The sequence below is a fragment of the Ovis canadensis genome, chromosome 6, assembly GCF_042477335.2.
Source record: "Ovis canadensis isolate MfBH-ARS-UI-01 breed Bighorn chromosome 6, ARS-UI_OviCan_v2, whole genome shotgun sequence".
In the NCBI taxonomy this organism is placed as follows: domain Eukaryota; kingdom Metazoa; phylum Chordata; class Mammalia; order Artiodactyla; family Bovidae; genus Ovis; species Ovis canadensis.
In genome coordinates this window covers 32,014,286-32,039,858 of record NC_091250.1, presented here as the reverse complement: position 1 = coordinate 32,039,858, position 25,573 = coordinate 32,014,286, and the positions used below count along the sequence as shown (strand labels likewise).

Genomic DNA, 25,573 nt, shown 5'->3' with positions numbered 1-25,573 from the left:
TGCTTAATTTTTCTTTTGTGATTAAGAATGAAACCCAGCAACTATAGATTATGAGGTTGCTATGAATTGACTTTATGTCACGACCTGAAAATTGCTGTCTTGAACAAATCCCTGACATCAGCTTGCTATATTTTTAGAATTTTTCTCTTTTCCAAAAACAGGAAAGAAAACCTAGGTTCCAAATATATGTGGTATTTTTTAAAGTTGGAGGTGTGGGAAGAACAGTTATTTTGACATTTTTAGATTGCTTTCTAATCAAACAGTAGTAGTTCTAACTTTGCAGGGAAGGACCAGCACTCCATATCTCAAGCCACCTTTGGAATGTGTAACTGGTCTGAGCGTCCATTCTGGAAGGTGCATGGATATGAGCTGACTGTGACCTAAAGGGACAACTTGGCGCATGGATGTGAGCCGACTGTGACCTAAAGGGACAACTTGGCGCATGGATGTGAGCCGACTGTGACCTAAAGGGACAACTTGGCGCATGGATGTGAGCCGACTGTGACCTAAAGGGACAACTTGGCGCGTGGATGTGAGCCGACTGTGACCTAAAGGGACAACTTGGCGCGTGGATGTGAGCCGACTGTGACCTAAAGGGACAACTTGGCGCGTGGATGTGAGCCGACTGTGACCTAAAGGGACAACTTGGCGCGTGGATGTGAGCCGACTGTGACCTAAAGGGACAACTTGGCGCGTGGATGTGAGCCGACTGTGACCTAAAGGGACAACTTGGCGCGTGGATGTGAGCCGACTGTGACCTAAAGGGACAACTTGGCGCGTGGATGTGAGCCGACTGTGACCTAAAGGGACAACTTGGCGCATGGATGTGAGCCGACTGTGACCTAAAGGGACAACTTGGCGCATGGATGTGAGCCGACTGTGACCTAAAGGGACAACTTGGCGCATGGATGTGAGCCGACTGTGACCTAAAGGGACAACTTGGCGCATGGATGTGAGCCGACTGTGACCTAAAGGGACAACTTGGCGCATGGATGTGAGCCGACTGTGACCTAAAGGGACAACTTGGCGCATGGATGTGAGCCGACTGTGACCTAAAGGGACAACTTGGCGCACACTGGTCACCACTAACAATCTACTCAAAGCACATTTTGATATGCAAGAAGTACAATAGCTTTCAATGCGAAAGGCCACGTCCAAGTTCTTAATGGTTATTAATCTGTTTTTCCCCAAAATACTGGATTAACAGATTATGCCCAGCGAGTTAATAAAGAGCAACACTAAAGTAAAGGGGCTTCCCTGGTGGCTCGGTGGTAAAGAATCCGCCTGCCAGTGTTGGAGAATCAGGAGACGTGGGTTAGATCCCAGGGGTAGGAAGATCCTCTGGAGAAGGAAATGGCAACCCACTCCAGTATTCTGCTTGGAAAATCCCATGGACAGAGGAGCCTGGTGGGCTATAGTCCACAGGATCGCAAAGGAGTTGGAAACAATTTAGGGACTAAACAAAAACAACTAAAGTAAAGAGATTAATAGAAGGTTTTTTTTTAAGACTATAGCTCTATATTGTAGTAATATAAGCCCATTTCCTAGTCACTCTAATAACTTCCTTCCTTGAAAACACTTCTCTTCTCTGAAAACCTCTAGAACAGGGACTGTTATTTCTAAGTTACAGTCAAATGCAATTCAATTAATATAATCATGTATTCTCACTGAGTGTCCAGAATATGTCAATATGCCATCTTGCAGTCAACAGAAAACCAACCTAATGGGAAACTGATGAGTCACACTGTTAAATTATGTTTTTACTTCAAGTATATTTTTGAAACTAGTTCACCTCTCCATGAAATCCTGTTTTTTTTTTTTTTGAAATCCTGTTTTTATATGAAGAATAAAGTTCATACTAAGCAATTCTTCAAATATTCCAAAAATATAGTGGAATGTTGATAGGTTTCTGGCTGCATTTTAAATCCATCTTTCCAATGAATAAAAGCAACAGAAATCAAAGTTTCTGCAAAGCCTCAGGACAAAACTTCAAGAACAGTCAAGTGCCTCAGAAATGATTATTATAATCAGAATACTGGCTTCCCTGGTGGCTCCGTGGTAAAGAACTCGCCTACCAATGCAGGAGACATAAGAGACATGGGTTCGATCCCTGGGTGGGGAAGATCCCCTAGAGGAGGTGATGGCAACCCACTCCAGTATTCATGCCTGGAGAATCTGATGGACAGAGGAGCCTGGCAGGCTACAGTCCATAGGATTGCTGAGTCAAAGATGACCGAAGTGACTTAGCACACACTCACTGTTTCGTACTTACAAAACTACAATATTTTCCCATTTATAGCACAAAAACTAAACCAGAGTTAAAGGGTGAAAAAATGAACAGACTTTGGAAGGAATTATGAGGAGATTTCACTTAACTATAAAATCAAGAAAAATTTTAAAATATTTAAAAATACCATTTCCTAATTCCTTTTACTACCACCCCACTTCAAGAGTTTGCTACTACGCTAGACAGGGTGCCAAGAGAACAACACTTTTATTCACTTTCTATGTAATTTGTATGCATTATGGGATGTAGAAACATTCATAATATTTGAATTACCAATTCTTCTTATAGGTAATATAGGCAATCCACACAAAGGCATAAAGATATAAGATTATTCACTGTGAAGTTATTTTTTATAACTTAAAAATAATCATAAGGCATAAAAAGACAAAAATTGTTAATGGGGAAAGGGAGCAACATAAAGGTAAGAGAATAAGAGATATAAATTACTAGGTGTAAAATAAGCTACAAGAATTTATACAACATGGAGAATATAGCCAATATTTTATAACAACCACAAATGGACTATAATTTAAAAAATTGTTACTCACTATACTGTATACCTGTAACCCATCTACTATAGTAGATCAGTAAGTTGCTCAGTCGTGTCCAACTCTTTGCGACCCCATGGAATGTAGCCCGCCAGGCTCCTCTATCCATGGGATTCTCCAGGCAAGAACACTGGAGTGGGTTGCCATGCCCTCCTCCAGGGCATCTTCCCAACTGCAGGGACTGTATCCAGGTCTCCTGCATTGCAGGCAGATTCTCCACCTGGGCCACCAGGGCAATACTTGGAAAGAAGAATGCTTTAAGTTATCTGAATGCTGTTAGGTGGCTCTTACACTCCAATCTGAAGACAGAACACCCTAGTTTAACAAAAGCATTGATCCACCCATGAACAGGTGGCTCTTAGACATATAATTTTGTCTAAACAGAAAAGCATCCCATGACCATAAATGTTTAAAACATGATACATTATTTTCCCCATTTTGGAGATCACAATACACATATCCTACAGTAAATAAACCTGCTTACATTTGTTCACCGCAGTGCATCTCTAACTTGTCTTGAAACTTGTTTGCTAACATGAAGAAGAAACGGTGTTCTGGGGAACACAGCTGGACACACTGATATAAACAAAAGACAAAAGAGTACATGGATCATTGTTATAAAGACAATTCCTAAGGTGCTCATAAACAGATGAATGGTAAGCAAAAGGGAAAGACTACTGGAAAGCCATTTGGTTCTCTCCTGAGCTCTGTTAAGCTTGGGCATTTCATCACAGAATCAGAAGAAAACCATGCTGGTCAGTTCATCAAATTTCCAGACCATATGAAGCCAAAAAAAGTTGGAAATGTATTGAAAGAATCACAATCCCAACAAGTCCTGAAAGGCTAGGATTTGGGTCTATAAAAATAGATGAAAATCTAGTGAATACAATATAAAGTCTTGATTTGCCTCCCCACTCCCCCCAAAACACAAAACTGCAAAATCAAGAGTGAGAAAGACAGGCCTTAACAGAAGCATATATGAAAAATACTTAAAGGTTTTCATCAATGTTAAACTCAGTGTCAGTTAATAGAATTATGGAACCAGAAAGAAAATTACTGTCATATTAGGCTGAATTTGCAGGAGAGTATATAAAACTAGGGAAGTTTTCTTCTCCTTCCTCCTCATAGATGACCACCAGGCATCTGAGGCTTTATTCAAATCAATGTGCAACATTTTAAGAAAGAAGCAGACACCCTGAAATGTCTCAATAAGTCAATGGCATTTTAGAAAAAAACTCTCAATAAGAAATTAGAATAGATGATTCCACATATTTGAAGAGTTGTCACAAGACAGAGGTATTTGAATTCTTTTTTTATGATGCAGGGCAGGATGGTATACAGAATCAAATGGTGAATGCCCAAAAGATGAATTTTAACCTAACAAACAGAAGAAGTTTTGTAATAAACTGGTCCAAAGATCGAATGGTCTATTCAAGAAATAATAATGAGTTATGATCATTTAGTCAAAATGTCATTGAGGGAATTCAACTATCAGGTACAATGTTAAGTCTGCATAGCCTTTAAAGATCTTCACAACACTGAGATTCTAAAATGCTATCAAAGACAGCATTACCATTTGGAGACATTATCAAGAACCACATAATACATTCTATATGGAATCAGGGATACCAGTGCCAATGGGTACTGGATGCTGACTCGGGAAATCCAATTTTCACTTTTCAGGATTTAGGAAGTTTATTGTTAAAACAGTCATTATTAAAATTTAAACTATATAACCTTACAATGAGATAAATTATATGAAAACGAAACTAGTCAACAACCAAACTTATCGCTTCCTAATGTCATTTTGTTAGCTTTCAACTGACTCTGGTGGGATATTCACATCTTGGAAATCTACACATGCTGTAAACTGGGGCTTCTTTTTTAGAGTGGTCGTTAAATATTTATCATCAGCATATCACTGGAAAACTCAGCAGTGGCCACAGGACTGGAAAAGGCCAGTTTTCATTCCAATCCCAAAGAAAGACAATGCCAAAGAGTACTCAAACTACCACACAGTTGCACTCATCTCACATGCTAGTAAAGTAATGCTCAAATTTCTCCAAGCCAGGCTTCAGCAGTATGTGAACTGTGAATTTCCAGATGTTCAAGCTGGTTTTAGAAAAGGCAGAGGAGCCAGAGGTCAAATTGCCAACAATCACCGCTGGATCATTGAAAACGCAAGAGAGTTCCAGAAAAACATCTATTTCTGCTTTATTGACTATGTCAAAGCCTTTGACTGTGTGGATCACAATAAGCTGTGGAAAATTCTGAAAGAGATGGGAATACCAGACCACCTGACGAGCCTCTTGAGAAATCTGTATGCAGGTCAGGAAGCATACATGATTCCTGGACATGGAACAACAGACTGGTTCCAAATAGGAAAAGGAGTACATCAAGGTTGTATATTATCGCACTGTTTATTTAACTGCTATGCAGAGTACATCATGAGAAATGCTGGGCTGGAGGAAGCACAAGCTGGAATCAAGATTGTCAGGAGAAATATCAATAACCTCAGATATGCAGATGACACCACCCTTATGGGAAACAATGAAGAGGCACTAAAGAGCCTCTTGATGAAAGTGAAAGAGGAGAGTGAAAAAGTTGGCTTAAAGCTCAACATTCAGAAAACTAAGATCATGGCATCCAGTCCCATCACTTCATGGCAAATAGATGTGGAAACAGTGGAAACAGTGGCAGACTCTATTTCTTGGCTCCAAAATCACTGCAGATGGTGACTGCAGCCATGAAATTAAAAGACGCTTACTCAATGGAAGGAAAGTTATGACCAACCTAGACAGTATATTAAAAGCAGAGACATTACTTTGCCAAGAAAGGTCCATCTAGTCAAGGCTATGGTTTTACCAGTGGTCATGTATGGATGTGAGAGTTGGACTGTGAAGAAAGCTGAGCACCGAAGAATTGATGCTTTTGAAGTGTGGTGTTGGAGAAGACTCTTGAGAGTCCCTTGGACTGCAAGGAGATCCAACCAGTCCATCGTAAAGGAGATCAGTCCTGGGTGTTCACTGGAAGGACTAATGTTGAAGCTGAAACTTCAATACTTTGGCCACCTGATGTGAAGAGCTGATTCATTTGAAAAAACCCTGATGCTGGGAAAGATTTGAAGGCAGGAGGAGAAGGGGATGACAAAGGATGAGATGGCTGGATGGCATCACCGACTCAACGGACATGAGTTTGGGTAAACTCAGGAGTTGGTGATGGACAGGGAGGCCTGGTGTGCTGCAGTTCACGGGGTCGCAGAGAGTCGGACATGACTGCGTGAGTGAACTGAACTGAGTATCTTTCATCAATGAGTATTTATTAAGCTGCCACAGGTACAGCATCAGGCTGTGTAGAATAAAAGTATAAATCAAAGCAATCTTCCTTCAGGAAATAGGAAAAGAACTAGGAAGCAATGTCTAAACTTTTTAAAGTGATCTGTCTTCTTATTGTATACATCGTGGTATGTTTATACAACAGATGACTCTATAGCCTTGAAAAAGAATGATGTAAGTCAGTTTGTACTGGGAAGATACACAACAAACTAGTAACAGCAGTCTCCTCTAGGGGGAAACATTGTGTGCCATACAAATGTTTGTTTGTTGTCATATGTATGTATGATTTTAATAATAATAACAATGCTATTGCTAAGTCACTTCAGTCATGTCAGACTCTGTGCGACCCCATGGACGGCAGCCCACCAGGCTCCCCCGTCCCTGGCAAGAACACTGGAGTGGGTTGCCATTTCCTTCTCCAGTGCATGAAAGTGAAAAGTGAAAGTGAAGTCGCTCAGTCGTGTCCGATTCTTCGCGACCCCATGGACTGCAGCCCACCAGGCTCCTCTGTCCATGGGATATTCCAGGCAAGAGTACTGGAGTGGGGTGCCATTGCCTTCTCCAAATAATGCTATAATGAAACACAAAGGAGGTCGACCTGGGGCAATACTTTCTTTTACCACAAGGCGGAGAGAAGAGCAACCATGACAAAAGCAGTAGAAGCAGAGATCGAATGCTTAAAGCTCAGACGGCGCTGCCCTGGCCGCCTCCAGATGAGGGGATGATCCTGTTAATACGTCCTCACTGTTCTGACCACCTTCCATCTCCTGTTCTTCTAGAGGAGCCTGCTGTGGAGCTGATATTCCTGCCTTCCTTACTGACTGGGGATCCAGACGGCTCAGTGGTAAAGAATCCCCTGCAATGCATGAGTTGCAGGAGCTGTGGGTTTGATCCCTGGGTCAAGAAGATCCCCTGCAGGAAGAAAAACCAGCCTACTCCAGTAGTCTTGCCTGGAGAATCCCACGAACAGAGGAGCCTGGCGGGCCACAGTCCATGAAGTTGCACAGAATCGGACACGACCAACACAATCGCATCCTGCAATCACTGGCAGTGATTTCCACCCCTGAGGAACATCTGGCAATGTTGAAACATGTTTTGTATTCTAGAAACAGAGTGCAACTAGCATCTAGTGAGAGCCCAGGGATGCTGCTGAACATTGTACAGTGCACAGGACCACCCCACAACAAAGAATTATCCAGCCCACAGTGTCAACAGTGACAAAACTCAGAGTCCCTGCACTCCTCTTTACTTAAGGCCACCTGAATGGACTCTGTTCTTTAAAAGCCAAGAGTCTCGCCAAGTCCCAGAGATTCTGTCCTCACTAGAAAACATGGCCATAGAATCTGAACTGACTTTTAAGAAAGCCTGTAAGTCTCCGTAAAAATAACTGCCAATGGAAAGTAGCCTGCAGAAAGGTTAAAAACATTATGCTTGACCTAACAACTAACTCACAAAGATAATTTATCTTGAGAAAAAATCACCCGATTTGGCATGTAGCCAGCATTTCTCCAAAGTATCACAACATTCATTAGTGAACTTTGCCATTTTCTAGAAAAAGTTTTTTAAAAATCCAAGTAACTTATTTAATAACATGTTGCTATTTTTGAATTCACGAAAACTACATGAACTGGAATGATGAGTTCAAATACCAATTATCATTGTAGTTTTAAGCCCATTAAAATTAGATACAGTTGGCTACAGGCTATATTTTTCTAGCTTTTACTTCCCTTGTAGTCCAGTCTGCAGTTTCAATACCACTGTTCCTTTGTAAGAGTTTAGTAGCCTACTTACTTCTTTAAATGGTAAGGCATATGGCACAGGGTGTCATTCATAGTAAACGGCAATATATATTTTATTAATTGAATAAAAAGGCATTTAAAGACTACTGTACACATAATCCCTTAGTCTTTGTCAGGGGTGGTTGGAGTTAGGTAACACCAGAGGTCAGTTACTACCTAAAAAATAGAAATTTTACATACTAATATACAAAATATTTAATATTTATAATGAACTCTCTCCTCTATCTAGTAATAGGAGACTCCCAGAACATAAACTGCTTCTGAAGAAGGTAAATACTTCCCTACCAAAAAAGCTGGCCAATCACCATGTAGTTCAATGTGTCACCACCCACCCAGCCCCTATTCTAACATACTTTCTTCTAAGAACATATGGGAGGGCCCCTATATAGCTTCAGTCATTCTTCTGCCAAAAGTTCAGTGGGCTTAGTCAAAAGGTGGACGCAACTGAAACAGGCTGGAGCAGAGAAGAGCATCTATACCCCTGGGCAGCTGAGGGCTGGGCTCTTTGAGACGGTAAGTAAACACTGTGCACAGGTATCAGGAGACGGGAAGGAAGATCAAACAAAACAGAGACAATAGGAGAGGTAACTGGCCAAGAACAGGAAATAAATCTCAGAAAGTGAAAGTGTTAGCCACTCAGTCATATCCGACTCTTGGCAACCCCATGGACTGTTGCCCACCAGGCTCCTCTGTCCATGGAATTTCCCAGGCAAGAATACTGGAGTGGGCTGCCATTTCTTACTCCAGGGGAACTTCCCGACCCAGGGATCGAACCCAGGTATCTCGCATTGCAGGCAGATTCTTATACCATCTGCGCCACCTGGGAAGCCCAGTATGGACTAAAGACAACCATCTGAAGTGGAAACGCAGGAATGAATATGAAGGGAATTGGTTGGAGTGCCCAGTGAAAAGCCAAACGAGTAAATATGATAACTGAAGTCAAAGCCAGGATGTCCAAAATAGCAGCACAGGACCCCAGAGCCAGCCACATGCTCACACCAAGCAAATGCGGTCCGTGTAGAAATAATTGCCTGGGCATCGTATCCCAAAACACAAGAGCAAGGTCAGCAATTCCTCCCTTTACATTAGAAGAACCACTCACTGATACCCAAACACAGGAAGCTGAGTCTTCCAAAGTGGTTTCTCCCTTAAACAAATTTTCAGCGTTACCATTTTAAAGGCCACTTCTGTCCAGGATACTAGTAATACAGGCATAGCAATCAACACTGCCACCATGGGTCTAGTAAATGAAGCATTTAAAGTCAAACTGCAAGGAACTGTCCTTTACATAATTTTAGCCACAATAAGAAAACTGAGTACCACACAACCCATGAGATAAGAACAAGGATAAAGACAGAAAATAAACAACCATTATTACACTGAAGTGTAAAAAAAAAATTTTTTGTTGTTGTTTTTACCTAAAAGAATGTTTTCCTGTGAAGTTGCTCTCATGTAACATGGGGGAAAACTTATGCTCCAACAGGAAACTATGCATAATCCAGAGCACACCTGTCCCGCTTACCCGATTCTTTGGAAGCTATTGTAAAATGCTGTAAGTTGTAGATAACTAATAACAAAGTCACATAATTAGACACATGGGTGGACCTAGAGACTGTCATACACAGTGAAGTAAATTCAGAAAAAAAAAAACAGATATCATATATTAAAGCATACATGCAGAATCTAGAAAAATGGTACAGATGTACGGAGGCACAGACATAGAGAACAAATACACGGACACTAAGGAAGGGAAGGAGGCGTGGGTGAGGTGGGAGATTACGATTGACATACACACTACTATGTATGAAATAAATAATTAATGAGAACCCATTGTACAGCTCAGGGGATTCTACTCAATGCTCTGTGCTAAATGGAAAGGAAATCCAAAAAAAGGAGAATTCATGTATACATATAACTGATTCACTTAGCTGTGCAGCAGAAACTAACATCACACTGTAAAACAACTAAACACCAACTTTAAAAACTTAGTACATTAAAAAAAATTAACTGTTGTCTATAGACATTCAAATTCTGCATGCAACTGATTTTTCTTTCTTACTGAGGAAAAGTCCAGTTTTCCCTCCATTTATATATTAGTTTCAATATTCTAGATCTATAAATGTATCTGTCTTTAAATTCTACTTTGAACTGGTTATCACATCTTACCAGTTACTTCTTTATTGATTCAAGTAAAATCCTTAACACGTGTTCATTGATTTTACCTTTTTTGGAAAATTATCTTTTAACAGTAATTTGGGGGAAGCAGTTACTTTCTGAAATTTGGGAGAATACTGACATTTGCCATTGATGTTTTCTCAGTTATGTTGCTGGATTTAATCACAAGTATAATATTGCCCAGGAAAAGCCTAGAGGTTTGGGGACCTAAGGATGACAAGGCTTCTGAATGGTCAATTTAGAGGCAGACTATAAGCCAGGTAAACTGTCATCCATAGAACAGGGGCAAAATAGAGTTATATTCATGCTAGAGAAGAAGAGAGGATGGAGAGGAGAGAGGTTTGACTAGAATGGGAGCTTTTATTTGAGAGCATAGGAGATCCTCTATTTTTGCAGTTTCAGATACATGGCTACACCCCGAAGATAACCTTGTCCATTCTATTTGCCAACAACAGCTCACTTTAGGGCAATGCCTGTTCATGGATATAGCCTGATAGAGAATCACATCTGTCTCTGGGTGTGTTTTCTGCGTTCATTCTTGGTTTTTAGGAGTTCAATGAACATTATTAATCTCACCACATCCTATACCTGCAAAAGCAGTGTGAACATTCAAAATGCTAGTGGTATAGGATTACAGTTAAACAAAAATGGAGACTTCAAAAAACAGAAAGTATACCTCAGACGTCTCAACTCAAGGATATTTTCTGCCTTAACTTTTGGGGGCTTCCCTGGTGGCTTAGTGGTAAAGAATCTGCCTGCCAATTCAGGAGACACAAATTTGATCCCTAATCTGTGAAGATCCCATATGCCATGGGGCAACAAAACCCGTATGCCACAACTATTGAGCCTTTGTTCCACAGCAAAGAAGCCACTGCAATGAGGAGCCCGTTCACCACAAGTGGAGAGTAACCCCCGCTCACCAGAACTAGACAAAAGCCAACGCAGCAACAAAGACCCAGCACAGCCATAAATAAATAGATTTTAAAAATGTTTTTTAAGTTTTTTTAAAATTAACTTTTTAACATTCTAAAACTGGCATTAATAACATAAACTTTACTACCAACACAGAGCATTCCTTATACAAAACTTGACTGCAGAACCAAAGCAATATTCAAGAATGTATCCTCAGAAATAGGGGAAATCTAGAACATTAAATAACTATGCACAGAAGGAAACTATGCAAGAACGTAAAGGCCCTAGTTCCTTTACGTGTGTAATTTCTCCACGCTAGAGTTCTTTAATTAAAAACTTCCAGGTGCATACCATGTATAGTAATACTAAGCCACGCTGTCAAGCTCACTGCTTAAACTCCTGGGAAGTTGTCAGTATATCTTTACCGTTTTGACAGTAAATTCAGGGAATACAGTTTGTTTGGTTAGACTTCTCTTTTACAGCTCACAGTAGCTTTGGCTGGCATAAATGGTCTTTCCAGCCATTAGTACTAGGTCAGCCTATCTTTGCCGCTCTGTCTTCTCTCAAAAGGCAAAGTAACTACAAAGCCATTTAAAAAAGGAAAGTCATTTTTCTCTCCCAGACTTCCTGAAAGCCCACAGTGTACTAAGGAGAAAATAAATTGTTCACCAAAGTTCAGTAATATGTACAGCTGCCATTCTGTTATCTGTCCAATAAGAATCAAGGTGTTGCACTTGACCAAACCGCTGTCCACGACTAGCTACTCAGTACAGCAAACAGCACTGCGATGACACTGGATTTTCATTTCAATGGGAGGAAGAGTTTAGTCTTTCCAACTTAGTTTTGCAGTGTTTGCTACAGAATGCTTGTACCCAGATTTACACTTTCTTTCTGAAAGGTATTACATATATCCCTTCAGCACTGGCTAAAATGTTTTTAATTCCCATTATTATTTAAACACAGATGTGCAATTCACATATTCACATTACCCTGTCAATTTAAATTTTAATACCTAAACATCATCAGTTTAACACAATAAGACTCAGATCAGAAAGACAGTCTCAAAGATCTTACAAGTATCTTTAATAATAACTTTTCCACAATATAAATTTTCTATAAATAATATAATTTGAGGATAGTTATCTTTTGTATCCGACTTTGCAAACCAAGTATTCACTATTAGTTTAGAAAATCAATTGCTTTAAATACACATATAAAAGAGGCAATGGATTGCTGTAACTTGGTGAGAAAGCTTTATAGACATATCCAAAATTACAGAATAAGTAAAAATATATAGGAAGAAATATGAAAACACACACACACAAAAAAAAAAACTAGAAAAACAACAATATTGTGACTTGGAAGCTTAAAAAATAAGTGACTTTAAGAAAAGGGATGAGATGATTTCCTGACACATAGTCCCACGCTTAGTTACACAATGCACTTTCACAGTTTTCCAGCGCCAATTCTATTATTGCATCTCCTCTGCTAGACTACTAAAACTATTAAAGGACAATATTTTATTAATAGTCCTTTCTGGATTCCATTCATTTTAATATACAATTTTGTTTCCATCCTTCCTTGTAATGTTTCTAGTTACAGAATTTTGGAGAGGGTTTATGTATTGACAAACACACAGTGTCTCTAGACACAGGAGCTGGGGTCACACTGGGGCTTGGACTTTGAGTAATCTATTAACAGTATCCAAAGGATTTCTAAGATTCTCTGGAGTTCCTCAGGGGCCACTATGGGGGAGTGAAGTAAGTAATGGAAAAAAAGATCATATAAGGTTTTGGCCTCTGTCTCCTCTGACCTCCAAGGTTAATCACTGTGTGTGTGGCTAACATTATATACAATTTTATATACTGGATTTCCTCATAAGATTTCATTTTTTTCTAAAGTTTCAGGCTCTTTGAGAAATGTTGGGAAACCCCTGAACCACTTGACCTCTAAGATTTGTATTAGCTTTAATATGCTTTGGCCCCAAAAATCCTCAGAGAAAATGTTTAAAAAGCATAGGGATAAGGATAATTAGTGTATATAGAGATAAACCACAAAAAAAGTTCTCAACCAAATCAAGTTGACAGATCTTCATTACGATCATTATGAACTTTTATAGCTAACTTTCTATAGAGAACTCTACAGTAAGCCCTAGAGATACACAGATACAAACCAGAACCCCAGCCATGGAGCTTATAAGTGAGACTGGTAGAAATGGACTCCCAACCCACTCCCTCAGGAAGTCGACTGCAATTACTCTGTGAAACCACATAGTAATTAGCATCAGGATCTGCCCATGAGAGACACATGGCCCTTGACACACTTAACTCATTTGACACCCAACCATGTTGATAACCATCCTCAGAAAGGCATCTATTTTAAGATGCTTGTGTTCATTCAAACTTTGTCTGATCTGAGATTGAGCCCTAATTTTTTCAGTAGAAATATGATTTTTAGTATTCCAAAGTTCACTGGCAAAGCCCTAGAATTTGCCAGCAATTCTAGTATGACTTTCAGATCAAAAGGTTGTTTTTTTTTCCATGGTTTATGGAAATGTGTTATCTTATGATCATGTCATCCACATTTTTAAAATGCCAGCTGGATTTTGGAGCCCTTAAGACACAAATCAGTCCTGGGTGTTCACTGGAAGGACTGATGTTGAAGCTGAAACTCCAATACTTTGGCCATCTGATGTGAAAAGCTGACTCATTTGAAAAAAGACCCTGCTGCTGGGCAAGATTGAAGGCAGGCAGAGAAGGAGAGGACAGAGGATGAGATGGTTGGATGGCATCACTGACTCAATGGACATGAGTTTGGGTGGACTCCAGGAGTTGGTGATGGACAGGGAGACCTGGTGTGCTGCAGTCTATGAGGTCACAAAGACTCAGACACGACTGAGCAACTTAACTGAATTGAAGACACAAATTGGAGTTTCACAATTCCTAGAAAGGCAATATAAATAACTTACCTTTAATAATTGTCAGAACTGACCTAAAGATACAGGAATGTTGAGAAAGCACTGTGTCAAAGTTCCAGGCACATTTGACTTTAGCATATAAAGGATCAAAAATAATACCACCATCTAGCTCTGTAATTGACTGGATGGAGAGACTCCTACAAGATTTTTCTCTCCCATTAGCTGCTACAAGAGTAAAAGAGGATGTTGGAGACAGAGAGAATCGCTCTTACTCTCTTAACCATTGTCTAGATTTACAATAGGAACTCTAAAGTACCAAGCTTGCTACATGATGGTAAAGAGATATGATTCCAAGACATTACAGGATATAGGTAGCTTTTTTTCTCTCTCTTCTCACTTTCCTTACATCTGAAATATTTGAGAAAAGAAAAATACATTTTACCTTTGCCACAACCGGACCTATTTCTGCTGTTCCTGCTGCCAAGTCACTTCAGTCGTGTCCAACTCTGTGTGACCCCATAGACAGCAGCCCTCCAGGCTCCTCTGGGCCTGGGATTCTCCAGGCAAGAATACTGGAGCGGAAGTATTTCTAGTTAGACATATTCTGACTATATTATCATAAGGCACAAGCTAGGGCTGGCTATAATTCATCCACTTAGCCTAAATGTGAAAATAATATTTAAATATGTGCTAATTACATTTAAAATATAAAAGTAAAAACTTTGTGTACATAATCCAGAAGCCTAGAGCTCCTAAAATCAAAACTGTTTGTTGCTGAGAGACTAAGGAGAGGCCAGCTCCTGCAACTCCATGGACTGTCGCCCACCAGGCTCCAGTCTGTGGGAATTCCCAGGCAAGAATACTGGAGTGGGGTGCCATTTCCTTCTCCAGGGAGCTTCCTGACCCAGGGATCGAACCCTCAGCTCCTGCATTCGCAGGCAGACTCTTCACCACTCAGCCACCTGGGAAGAAGCCCCAAATCAGAATTATGATTACCCAAATGAACACATAGTTTTTGGCATTTCTGGCCCATCAGACGAACCAATCCGACTAAGAGGCACAGTATGACCAAAAATCAAGAACACGTTCCAACTAACATATTATGTGATGACTGAAGTTGAAATGGAGCCTCCAAATGAAATTATGTCAAAAGCATGATAGCAATTCCAAACAATTCTTGATTCTGAGAAAGTACAAAATAGCAGCATAAAATCTTCAGCTGATAAGCTCAATTACACTTAGTTCATTTATTCTAGTTATTGGAACACCAGCCTCAAGTTTATATATGTGAATTTATCTACTAAATAACTAAATTTTGACAAATACAAAAGTACAATTTACTAGGTTATTTTAAATATCTTAAAGCTGATAAGACAGCCTAGTCTTCAAATACAGATGGAAGAGATTACTTATTCCTTCCATTGAACTTTTTTCTTTCTTTTTTTTTTAAATTAGACAAGGCATTTATTTTTTTAAAAAATCCATGGGTTATTGGCAGAAAAATGGGAAAAGGAAACAAAGATCTAACGGGATAAATAGCAAAACAACAAACAAAGTGATAGATTTAAACTTCATCATTATTAATAATTATATTGAATCCATTAAACTTTTCCATAGCAAACAATGTGAGAGGTAGAAGTCTATTAGGAATTTAAGTGAGAAGCAGGTAACAGAATAGTCCCACTGGTTCAGCTCAGTTTCTCCTCCTAGTGGTCACAAAGGGAAGGTGCCTGCCATCTGGTGGCATTTCTTCAAGGAATCCTGTTACTTAAACAACATGCAATATTCCTATGAAGAAATATATGATACCAGTGAAAAGTGCTCAAATTTAAGTCATAAGTGAATTTCCAATTACTTCTGCCTCCCCCTTAAAGCATCTCCTCCTTTTAAAAGTTGACCATAACACATTTTTAAATTGCAAGGTTGCTGAACACAATCCATATGAAACAGTAACGATGCATGTCTAAACCATATTTGGGTGCGCTGCCATCATTTTTAACACAAATTCTTTAAAAGAGTGTTAAATATCATGGTGCATTAAATCACTGCATGGAACTTGACCTGTATTGGCAAACCAGGGAGGATAGGAATGATTCTGGGTTTAGCTGGGCTACTGCGTCAGCCCAGACTGACTCATAACATGTTTTTCATATTCTCAGCTCCCAACAAACCACCAAGTAGCCTTTATAACATGGTTCATCATCAGTTGCTCCGCCATGTCCAACTCTGTGACCCGACGGATTGTAGCCTGTCAGGCTCCTCTGTCCATGGAATTTTCCAGGCAAGAATACTGGAGTGGGTTGCCATTTCCTCCTCCATTATAAAATGGAAGGAGGAACAAAAAACACTTTTTCATAATAGGTTTTAGATGGTATCCACACAAGATAACATAGAGTGATGTCATTTTGATGAGTGTCTAGTGAGGCTCCCCCTGCAGAAACCAGTGTCCCTTGAACTGTATGTAAAAGAGTCCTGATTCTGGTGTATTCCCCACTAGCCTTCCGTTCACCTAATCTTGTCAATGAAGCAATGCCCTCCTTCTCCATCCCTAAACCTAATCTTGACATTCAAACATGCCAGGTAGTTGGCTTTGAACACTTACAAACCATCAGAAGCACAGAGGTCATCAAGGTCCTGAGAGGCTACTTGTACCTATACATTCTTCAGTTGAGCTGGAAACAACAAACCCCTGCACAGAATGTATACCCTTCTCTTAAATAACTCCCAGCTTGAGGAAAGAAAAACAGAATTACTAAAGTAAGAAGGCGAAAAGAGTATTTGAAGGATTTGCTTCTCAATGACTTTTAGACAAGAGAAATAGAAGAGAAGCTGAAAAACAAGAGAACTGGCTTCAAGAGGCAATTTGTCCTCCGTTCTTCAGGAGACAGGGCATTTTGTCAGCTGTCACTGCTGGACCAACTAGAAGTGTTACATTCAAACGGCTGTACTCATTAGGACTGAAACCATTTAACATGAAGGCTTGGAGGCACTCACATGTCACATTGTATTGTTTGGCCTGAGTAGAGGAGGGGAATGCCTGCTAGTCTCATTTAAATAACATTTATGGCATTTTAATTTGCTTGCTTTCTGCAAACCGCGTCTGACTATTCTTTGCCTGACATAATTGAAAATCTATACATTATTATGTCCTGACTTGATTCACTCTTTCCATTCATTTTGTAGCCGGTAAAGAAAAATGTACAGCATAAGTGGAAAACCATGTTAGTAGGAAATACAGTTTTATATGATGAAGCGAATTTATGTTAGCAAGGTAATTGAAAGGTCTTTTCATATGATGGGAAAGGACGAACGACCTTAAAATTACAGGTAACATTTTTCCACCCCAGATTGAGAAGTTGCCACAAGAGAAGTCACTAGAGATTGTAGCATTCATATTTCTGAATCAGAAGTATTTCTACCTACTGACATTTAATATGACTTTGTGTCCAACCATTTCCATGGACGTGGAGGGTATGGAAGGACCTCAGAAATTACGGGATAAACCTTTTTTATTTCTAGTAGATGGCTAGATGTGCTACACTACTTCATCATAACCTGTGAATGCAGGGGAGCCCGATTCAGTGGAACTTTTCAGTACCACCAGGTAGGAAGTTTCAACTCTTCTTCAGCCCAAATCTCACTGTTTTCCGAAGAAATGTAGAGAAACAGATCACCATGCTATCTACCACAGCCTTTTATATACCAAAGGCACTTTTTGTTTCAGTTGGATATCAGTATAAACCAGCTATCAGTGTACCTTCATCTGGCCATAAATTCTTAGAAAGACAAAAGCCAGGTGTATTTTTATCCATTGCTAAAGTCCTTATTTGTAATCAGAAGCCAGATTTTCTCATGTTATGAATTTCTCCTAATATGAAAGTCTCTTTCCGCATGAAAAGGAAAGAAAATCCATAGTATTAACAGTATGGATGAAATTTTGGTCACGTGCTCCAAAGCACACTGTACTTTCTCTGGGTTGTACTTGTCAGGCTGGTGAATTCAAGTCATTTCAAAATGTCTGTCATCCTCATTGAAATGTAAGTGCCAGGAGGGCAGATATCAAGTCTGACTTGTTCATCAGCCTTTTCCCTGTGTCAAGATAGTTAGCACACAATAGGCTCTTCATACTGCTATCTGGGAGATACGAAAATAGAGTCTGTAAAAGTCATTCTTGAAAGTGATTTCCCTGAGATTGTATAACACATTAATGGCAAAAGCAGGGTTAGAACTCTGGGTTCTTTTTTTTTTTCCCCAATATATTTTTATCAAAATTTTGTTATAAGAGAATCTTATTCAAAAATAAGATTTAAGAATAACCTAAATATACTCACTCCTAAAGGAAATCAACCCTGAATATTGATTGGAATGATTGATGCTGAAGCTGAAGGTCCAATACTTTGGCCACCTGATGAAAAGAGCTGACTCTGGAAAAGACTCTGATGCTGGGAAAGATATAACGCAGGAGGAGAAGGGGATGATAGAGGACCAGATGATTGGATGGCATCACCGACTCAATGGACATGAGTTTGAGCAAGTTGTGCGAGACAGTGAAGGACAGGGAAGGCTGGTGTGCTGTATGTAGTCCATGGGGTCGCAAAGAGTCGGACATGACTGAGCAACTGAACAACTCTTTGGGACTCCCCCAAAGTTCTCTCACTTGCCAGACATAATAGCTTCAGGATTTTTTGTTGAACTAATTTACAGATCTACAGTCCATGACCCCAATGACAAATAAGCAACCCCTTGATCAGAACAGGCTCTCTATCTGAATATACCAGGGTCTATCATTAAAACAATCCTACTGGTAGATCCTGATAGCTCCTCCAGAAATGCTGTCATGAAGAAAGTTCACTATCAGTCATCACAATTAGAACTCTGGATTCCTTATTGCCCATTCACCTTCTCTGTCCATTTTGCCACAGAGGTTCTTTTCTCTAAGACTCTGGGCAGGCAACACAACTGATGAGTAACGTACAGAAACCTTTGTTATCTAAACACCATTTGTTTATCTGCCTGGTTCCCAGTGTTCTTTATAAGTTGGAACACAGAAGCCTTCCCATAAATATGCCTGATCTGTACAAACTTGATGTAAGACTCTAAGAACAGAACCCCAAATGGTATTCTACAGCCATAGGAAAGAGCCGATTTATTCTCTCCTATGAGGGTCAAGCTTTACAGAGGCCAAACCACAGAAGTCAGCTGAATTTTCATGGTTCAGCTACTGCTAAATCAAATATTCTGCTAAACAGAACTCTAATTTGTATGGTTTTAAACTTTTTATTTTGAGGTTTCTTTAAAGCAAATATTCAAAAAATAGACCTTCTCCTGAGCACCTGAAAAAAGTAAATGTGAATTTTGGGGAATGATGAAGTGATCTAAAATTGGGTTGTGGTGATGGCTTCCCAGCTCCATAAATTGTTTTTAATTTTTTAAATCATATTCTTAAATACTATAAAATATACTTCAATAAAGCTGTTAAAAAATAAGCATGAAAATTAGTCAAAGCACTTCTTTTTGTAAACATCTGGTATCAAAACTGCAAAGACATTCTTTATTCCCATACTCTTTTAAGCCGTGGTTCTATCCACTACAATCATGATTTACCTACAAGGTCAAAAGCTTTTCCTAGAATTTTGGTAAAAATAATTTAGTAGACTAATATAGTATCTATAACATCTTCACTGATGTAGCACCAAGAGATACTGACTCACTTGATTATCTGCATAAATGGCCTACAGATATGTTTGCTTAATTAAGCACAGCGTTCTCATCCAAAACCTGTCATTAACTAGCCGTGGGGTTTCGAGTAAGTTATACATCTTCAGGTCTCCATTTTTCCACCTATATCCCGTGTCCCCATGGACCAGATCAGAGTCAAATAACACACAATATATTAAAAAGAATAGTAACTGATATTATCTAATGAATAGCCACTAATATGCCAGAATTTGGGTAAACTATCAACTTATGAGGAAAGTAATATTAGTCACTTTTTTTTACAGATGGAAACTGGAACATAGGAAGGTTCATTAGTCTGACCAAGGTAATACAGTTACTTCGTAGCAGACCTAGGATTCCAATCCAGAGCTGTTCAGCTCCAAAACCTATATGCATCCTCAGTTCCTCATTAAACTTTGTGTTTGACTCAGTCAGATGTGGGCATGAATCCTGACCTTGCCTTTACCATGTTGTTAGTCATCTTCTCTGAGTCCAGTTTCTCCACCTGTAAAATGAGGTTACTAATACTTAACTCTTAGGGTTGTTGTGAAGATTAAATGCAAGAATGCTTCCCCTACAATGAAAAACTGTTTGACAATACTTTATCATCAAATAAACTTTCCCTCAAATTTTCCTTCTTCTGTTTAAAAAAAAAAAAAAAAGCTTTCAATAAACGTGCAGACATAAGGGACTTGTGGACACGGGGCGGGGAATGGAGGGGGAGTTTGGGAGGAGAAGCGGGGGTGAGTGGTGAGAGGAACACTGACGTATCTACACTACCAGGCATAAAGCAGACAGCTAGTAGGCAGCCGCTGCAGAGCACCGGGAGCTCAGCTTGGTGCTCTGTGATGACCTAGAAGGCTGGGATGGGGGAGCTGGTGGGGAAAAGGCTCAAGAAGGAGGGTCTGTATGTACACATATAGCTGGTTCATGTTGTTGTACAGCAGAAACTAACACACATTGTAAAGCAATTATACTCCAATTTAAAGAAGAAAAAAAAAAGCTTTCAATTCTATGATTGTTTGTAGCCTACCTAGATAAACCTCACTGGTATTGAATTCTATCAAAAAGTGAACACAAATAACACAGCAGCCCTTTGCTATCAGTCCTTGGCTCTGTGATGGAGACTGTCAACAAGAGTGTCAACTTCAAGGGGTGGGCATCTCTCCACAGGAACTGAGCTGAGGTCACAGACTTGTCTCACTCTGCCCTGCAAACAGATGTCTGGGTGACAACTCTTAGTCACTGCAAACAAAGGGGAAAGCCAAACCAGGTGGGAAGTGCTGTATCTCCTTTCTAATCCTCTTGGCCAGCCCATTCCCTAAAACAATATCTCGCTGACCATAACTCAAAATAGCTGGTTCCCCCCCAGGATACTATTTTCAACATATTGCGTTTATTTTGATGATGTCTAATTCTTCCACAAGCAGAAGACAGTGTTTTCTATAACAGCGATTTGTCAGCAAGAAAGCTGTCTAATTCTGTGTATTAGAATATGCACCTTCAAAAGTTTACCTCTGAAGTAACCTGGTGAAAACTGGTGTAATGTGGAGCTCTAGTGGTGGCAAGAAAGTAAAGCAGCCATCCTAAGACCCAATAGAAATGCCAAGGAAATCACTTACTTAGTTATTATTACGGTGAAATGGCCGTTTATAGTTAAATTACGTTTAGAAGAAAAATGATTCCAAATGATCATCCAAGATTATCTCAGGTAAACTCTAAATGTAATTACTTTCTTCCAGATTGCAAATTAGACCTCAACAACCAACTCACATCAAACATCATGAAGAAGTTAAAACCCCTAAAAAAACAGAACTCGGGGCTGTGGTTGTCACTTTTCTACTCTTTACCAAGTTCACTAAGAATCTCATTAATTAAATACTAAGCATTTTTCACACAGCTAGAGAGAATATTCTATACAGAAAATGCTGCATTCTGAGTGGTATGATCAGTGAAGTCCTGTACCAACTGTCTTGGGAATTTAAATAATCCCTACAGGCTGATGAGGTTGTTGTGGGCTAATTCCTGCACTAGAAAAGTGCCTTCCTTGAATTTCTGACTTCTGAGATGTTTCCCAACTTTAAACAACCAAGAATGAAACATACAATGTAAACATTAGTGCTTTGTTTTCCTGTTACCTAATTTATATGCCTTCCCAACTGCAAGGGCTTCATTTTCCAAAAGTACAGCTCCATTAGGGTCGATAATATAGCAAAATATAAACAGTGAAATTCTTATGACATACAATCAGGAGTTGACATTTGAAATTTCTAAACATGGTACCTGGTTTAGCTGTGTCAAAACAAATTATCATGAGGCAAAAACCTCAGAATGTGAAAAAAAAATATAGGAACTAGTCTTTCCATACAGTGTAGGTAACTAAGTATCATATTCCTGAACATGAAAGAAAATGTGAGACTTACTTTCCTATACATGATGATAAAAGAAACTAATTTGTTCAGAAATACATTAACAACATTTATCTGAAACAAAAATCTCAAGACTCATGGGAGTTTTTCATGACTTCTTTCAGCTGAAGCCACTAGATACTTTCCAATGGACATATTCCAAAGGCTTCTAAATTGTAGGTTTACAGAAGACTGACCACCAAGCCTCAGAGGTCTGTGAAGGAAGATTTAATGATTACCCAGAGATTTTGATTCATTGATGTCTTTCTCCTCCCTCCTTCTACTAATATAGAAGGAGGTCATTAATATAGTTCCCTAAAGCCACACAGAAAAATGGTTAAAATGTAACAGCCTTTTCTGAGAAGTCATTGAGAACACAGTAGTTCATAATGAGAAGCTCAAGATAAAAAACTAATTTCTTTTCAGTCCTCATTGCTATAGGATAAGAGAGAGAACCTTTCCTATAGAAAATAAAAGCAGGCAAAGAAGTGAAGGTGGTTTGTTAACATGATCGTCCATCAAGGGGAACAAACAGAAATCTGTACTAATGCAGTATCAGCCACTAAGGAGTTCAAGTTTAATGCTCTCTGCAATCCTCACTATAGATAACAAAAGCAAGTAAAACCAAAGAATAACTTTGAATCTGTGAAACTAAGAACTTTGTCTTTGGACATCATCTTGCAGGTATTTTCTCTGATGAAGATCTCTATCTTCTTTGCTTTCCCTTAGCAAATCTTGGTATGCTGCTTAAAATAATATTTGTGGCTTTATCTGCCATTCTTTTACCCAGACATGTTGATTTTATTAAAGTAAGTTGGGTCTGCATTCTTTCTTTACTATTATTACAGGTAAATTTGACAGACATAGGACCTTTGTTTCAAAATGCTCTGCTATGGAGGAAACCTTATGAAATAAGTTCCATTTTACCTGCCGGGCAATTGCATTCTGAAGGTGCTTCTCTCGCGATTCTTATTTTAGCCATGTGTTCATAGGACTTCTGGAGGAAAAGAAGAGGTATTAACAATCATCAGTAGCATTGCAAAGAAATGGATTCTTTAGGGACTCTGGCTATATGCCTGATTTACCAGCCTGCATAACTAGCGTTTACATATGTATTTGGTCTCTAGTCAAAAGGCAACAGTACCCAAGCCCTAAAAAAAAAGAAAATGACCATTGAGATGGCATCAAGACTGTGGGACTTGTAGAACATCGTTCTTCATTCTTCAACTACCATCTCCCTCCCTCTCAGCTCAGGCATATGCGGTCATTATACAGTCAGTATTAACATGCTGCAGTTTTACGTAAGCTAAGAGTTTTAAAACAACCAATATTTTATACATAAATGTCAACTACTTATCATGCTGTGCTGCCACTACTGCCAACAACCTCTCTATTGGAAGAGCAGGTCCCAGAAAATCCCTAACTGTACTCTAAAGCACTCCTGGTTTTGATGAACATAACACAGATTCCTTTCAACTCTCAACTCCAATGGCTCTGCATTCACAAACACCCATGGCATTGAATCCTTTACCAAAAATAAATAAACAAGGCGACTATTTTTTTCTTTTTAAACATTTAACATGAAAACATGCAATGCGTGAAGTAATAAAATCACATGTAGTTATTTCACTTTTAAGAGTAATTTCCAATCCTATTGCTATGTTAATAACACAAATGACCTTAACCTTCTTATACTGTATGAAGGATCTAACAGACGTTATCTCTGCAAGGAATATTCTCACAACATTGGGAAAGATCCACACACAGCTTCAGAAACTAGACAGAGCTAAAATGCCAGCGTAGGTGCCATTCTAGCCACCTTTCCCCCTTTTAGACTTCCATATATGTTTAGCATGCAAACATTAAGAAGAGTAAGGGAAGATGATACAGAGAGGGTGGTATGAGAGGATGTGCACATACAAATATATGCTACGGCAAGCGGAGATGGTGGCCTAACACATATGTGTACAGAAGCCATACCACATCTGCACACAGTGAGGCAGAGGTTGGTCATGTGCACAGAATCACGACTGTAAGATGTTATCCACGTACAAAATACCCCAGCCTTTCACACCTGAGCCAGAAGTCGCTCCACTTTCTCTTGCACCATTGCTTTGAGCTGATCCACACAATCAGGCAGCACACGGATGGAAGGGTCTCCTTTGGCAGACTCGAGGGCAGCGATCTTCGCCTGGAGGTCGTTGGTTTTCACCCCCAGGTATACACAAGACATCACGGCCACCACCGACAGGAGGGTCGCCAGGGCCGCGCATGGCGACACGGGGCGGACACAACGCTGCCCGGCTGGGCTCCGGTCCTCTGAGCCCGGCTCCCGCCCCCCGCCTTTCCCTGCTTGCTTCTTCACCAGCATTGTGGTGGGGTCGGCTGTCTCGGCTTCGCCTCCCACCCTCTAGCACTTCCAATAATCTTGAAAGAAAAAGGATGATTCCTGCAAAGTTCGTCCCGATAGCTGCACAACTAGTTGGCGGAGTCGGAGCCGGAGCGCAAGGATGGATCAGCGCCGAGAACCGCAGACCTGGACCATCCTCCGCTTTCTTCTCCCCTCCCAGCTGCGAGGGAAACGCACCCTCAGTTCGCGGACCGGGGGCGATAAGGTAAAATCCAGAAAGAAACCCACCCCCCGGTGTCCCTCCCGGCCCCTCCGAAGATGGGGACCTCCTCTGAAGAGAGCGGCCGCGCGGGGTCCGGGGGAGAGAGGCAGAGGCTCTGCGAGGGGCCGCCGCTGACCCTTGCCACAGAGCCCCGGACCTGTTGCGCCTGTTTCCCTTATTTCTACCTATTCGGTGTTTTATCTCCGTTTCCCACCTAAATTCAGTTCCAGGCAAAAAAGGCTGACACAGACAGCGAGAGCGCAGTGCAAAAAGGGTGGCCAAGTGGGCAAGAGCAGAGAGGAGAAAGAAATACCCAAGGAGAAAACGCGAGTCGCGAGGCCCGAGCCGCGGCCGCCCGAAGTATCTCCGCAGCCCGGCGTGTGCGAGCCTTAAATACCCTCCGGGATGCTCGTGTATGAGCGCGCGCGCGCCCCGACGAGCGGCGTCCCTCCCCCGACCCACTCCCGGCGAGCGGCCTCCAGCCCGCGGCTCCCGTGGCAGCGCGCCCCCCTTCCAGGGGCTGGCGGAAGCCCGCCTGATTAGCATAATGTATTCACCTTCGCCCAGCCCGTGGGCGGGGCCGGGAGAGCCCCGGAGGGGCGGGCCGCTCGGGTGGGAGCCGAGCCGGAGGTCTTTCATTAGCATAATCGATGCAAATAAGTGGAGCTGCCAAGGCCATTGGAGAGCCGCTGCGCGGACCCTCCCTCTGTCTCCGAGTAACTTCAGCGTCCCCTAAGGCCAGTTCGCCCCGCCTGGGCCGGGGGCCGAGGCAGGGTCGGCAGTTGGGGGACGGCGATCCTGGCTTGTTCTGACTCGGCGCCGTGCCCCCTCTTTATCCCGGTTAATTGTGGAGCAATGGCCT

The 25,573-nt window shown here is 40.6% G+C and overlaps 1 protein-coding gene across 1 annotated transcript in view; it reads right to left on the bottom strand.

The window, feature by feature from the left end:
* COL25A1 (collagen type XXV alpha 1 chain) overlaps positions 1–25,079 on the bottom strand; it is a 527,569-nt gene extending 502,490 nt beyond the window's left edge. The window contains exons 1-2 of the mRNA XM_069593542.1: positions 24,174–25,079; positions 23,027–23,096 (exon numbers count right to left, since the gene is read on the bottom strand). Coding sequence (XP_069449643.1) covers positions 23,027–23,096; positions 24,174–24,470 — 367 coding nt within the window. The 5' untranslated portion in view covers positions 24,471–25,079. The remainder of the gene's footprint in view (positions 1–23,026; positions 23,097–24,173) is intronic.
* Positions 25,080–25,573: the final 494 nt, after the last annotated feature.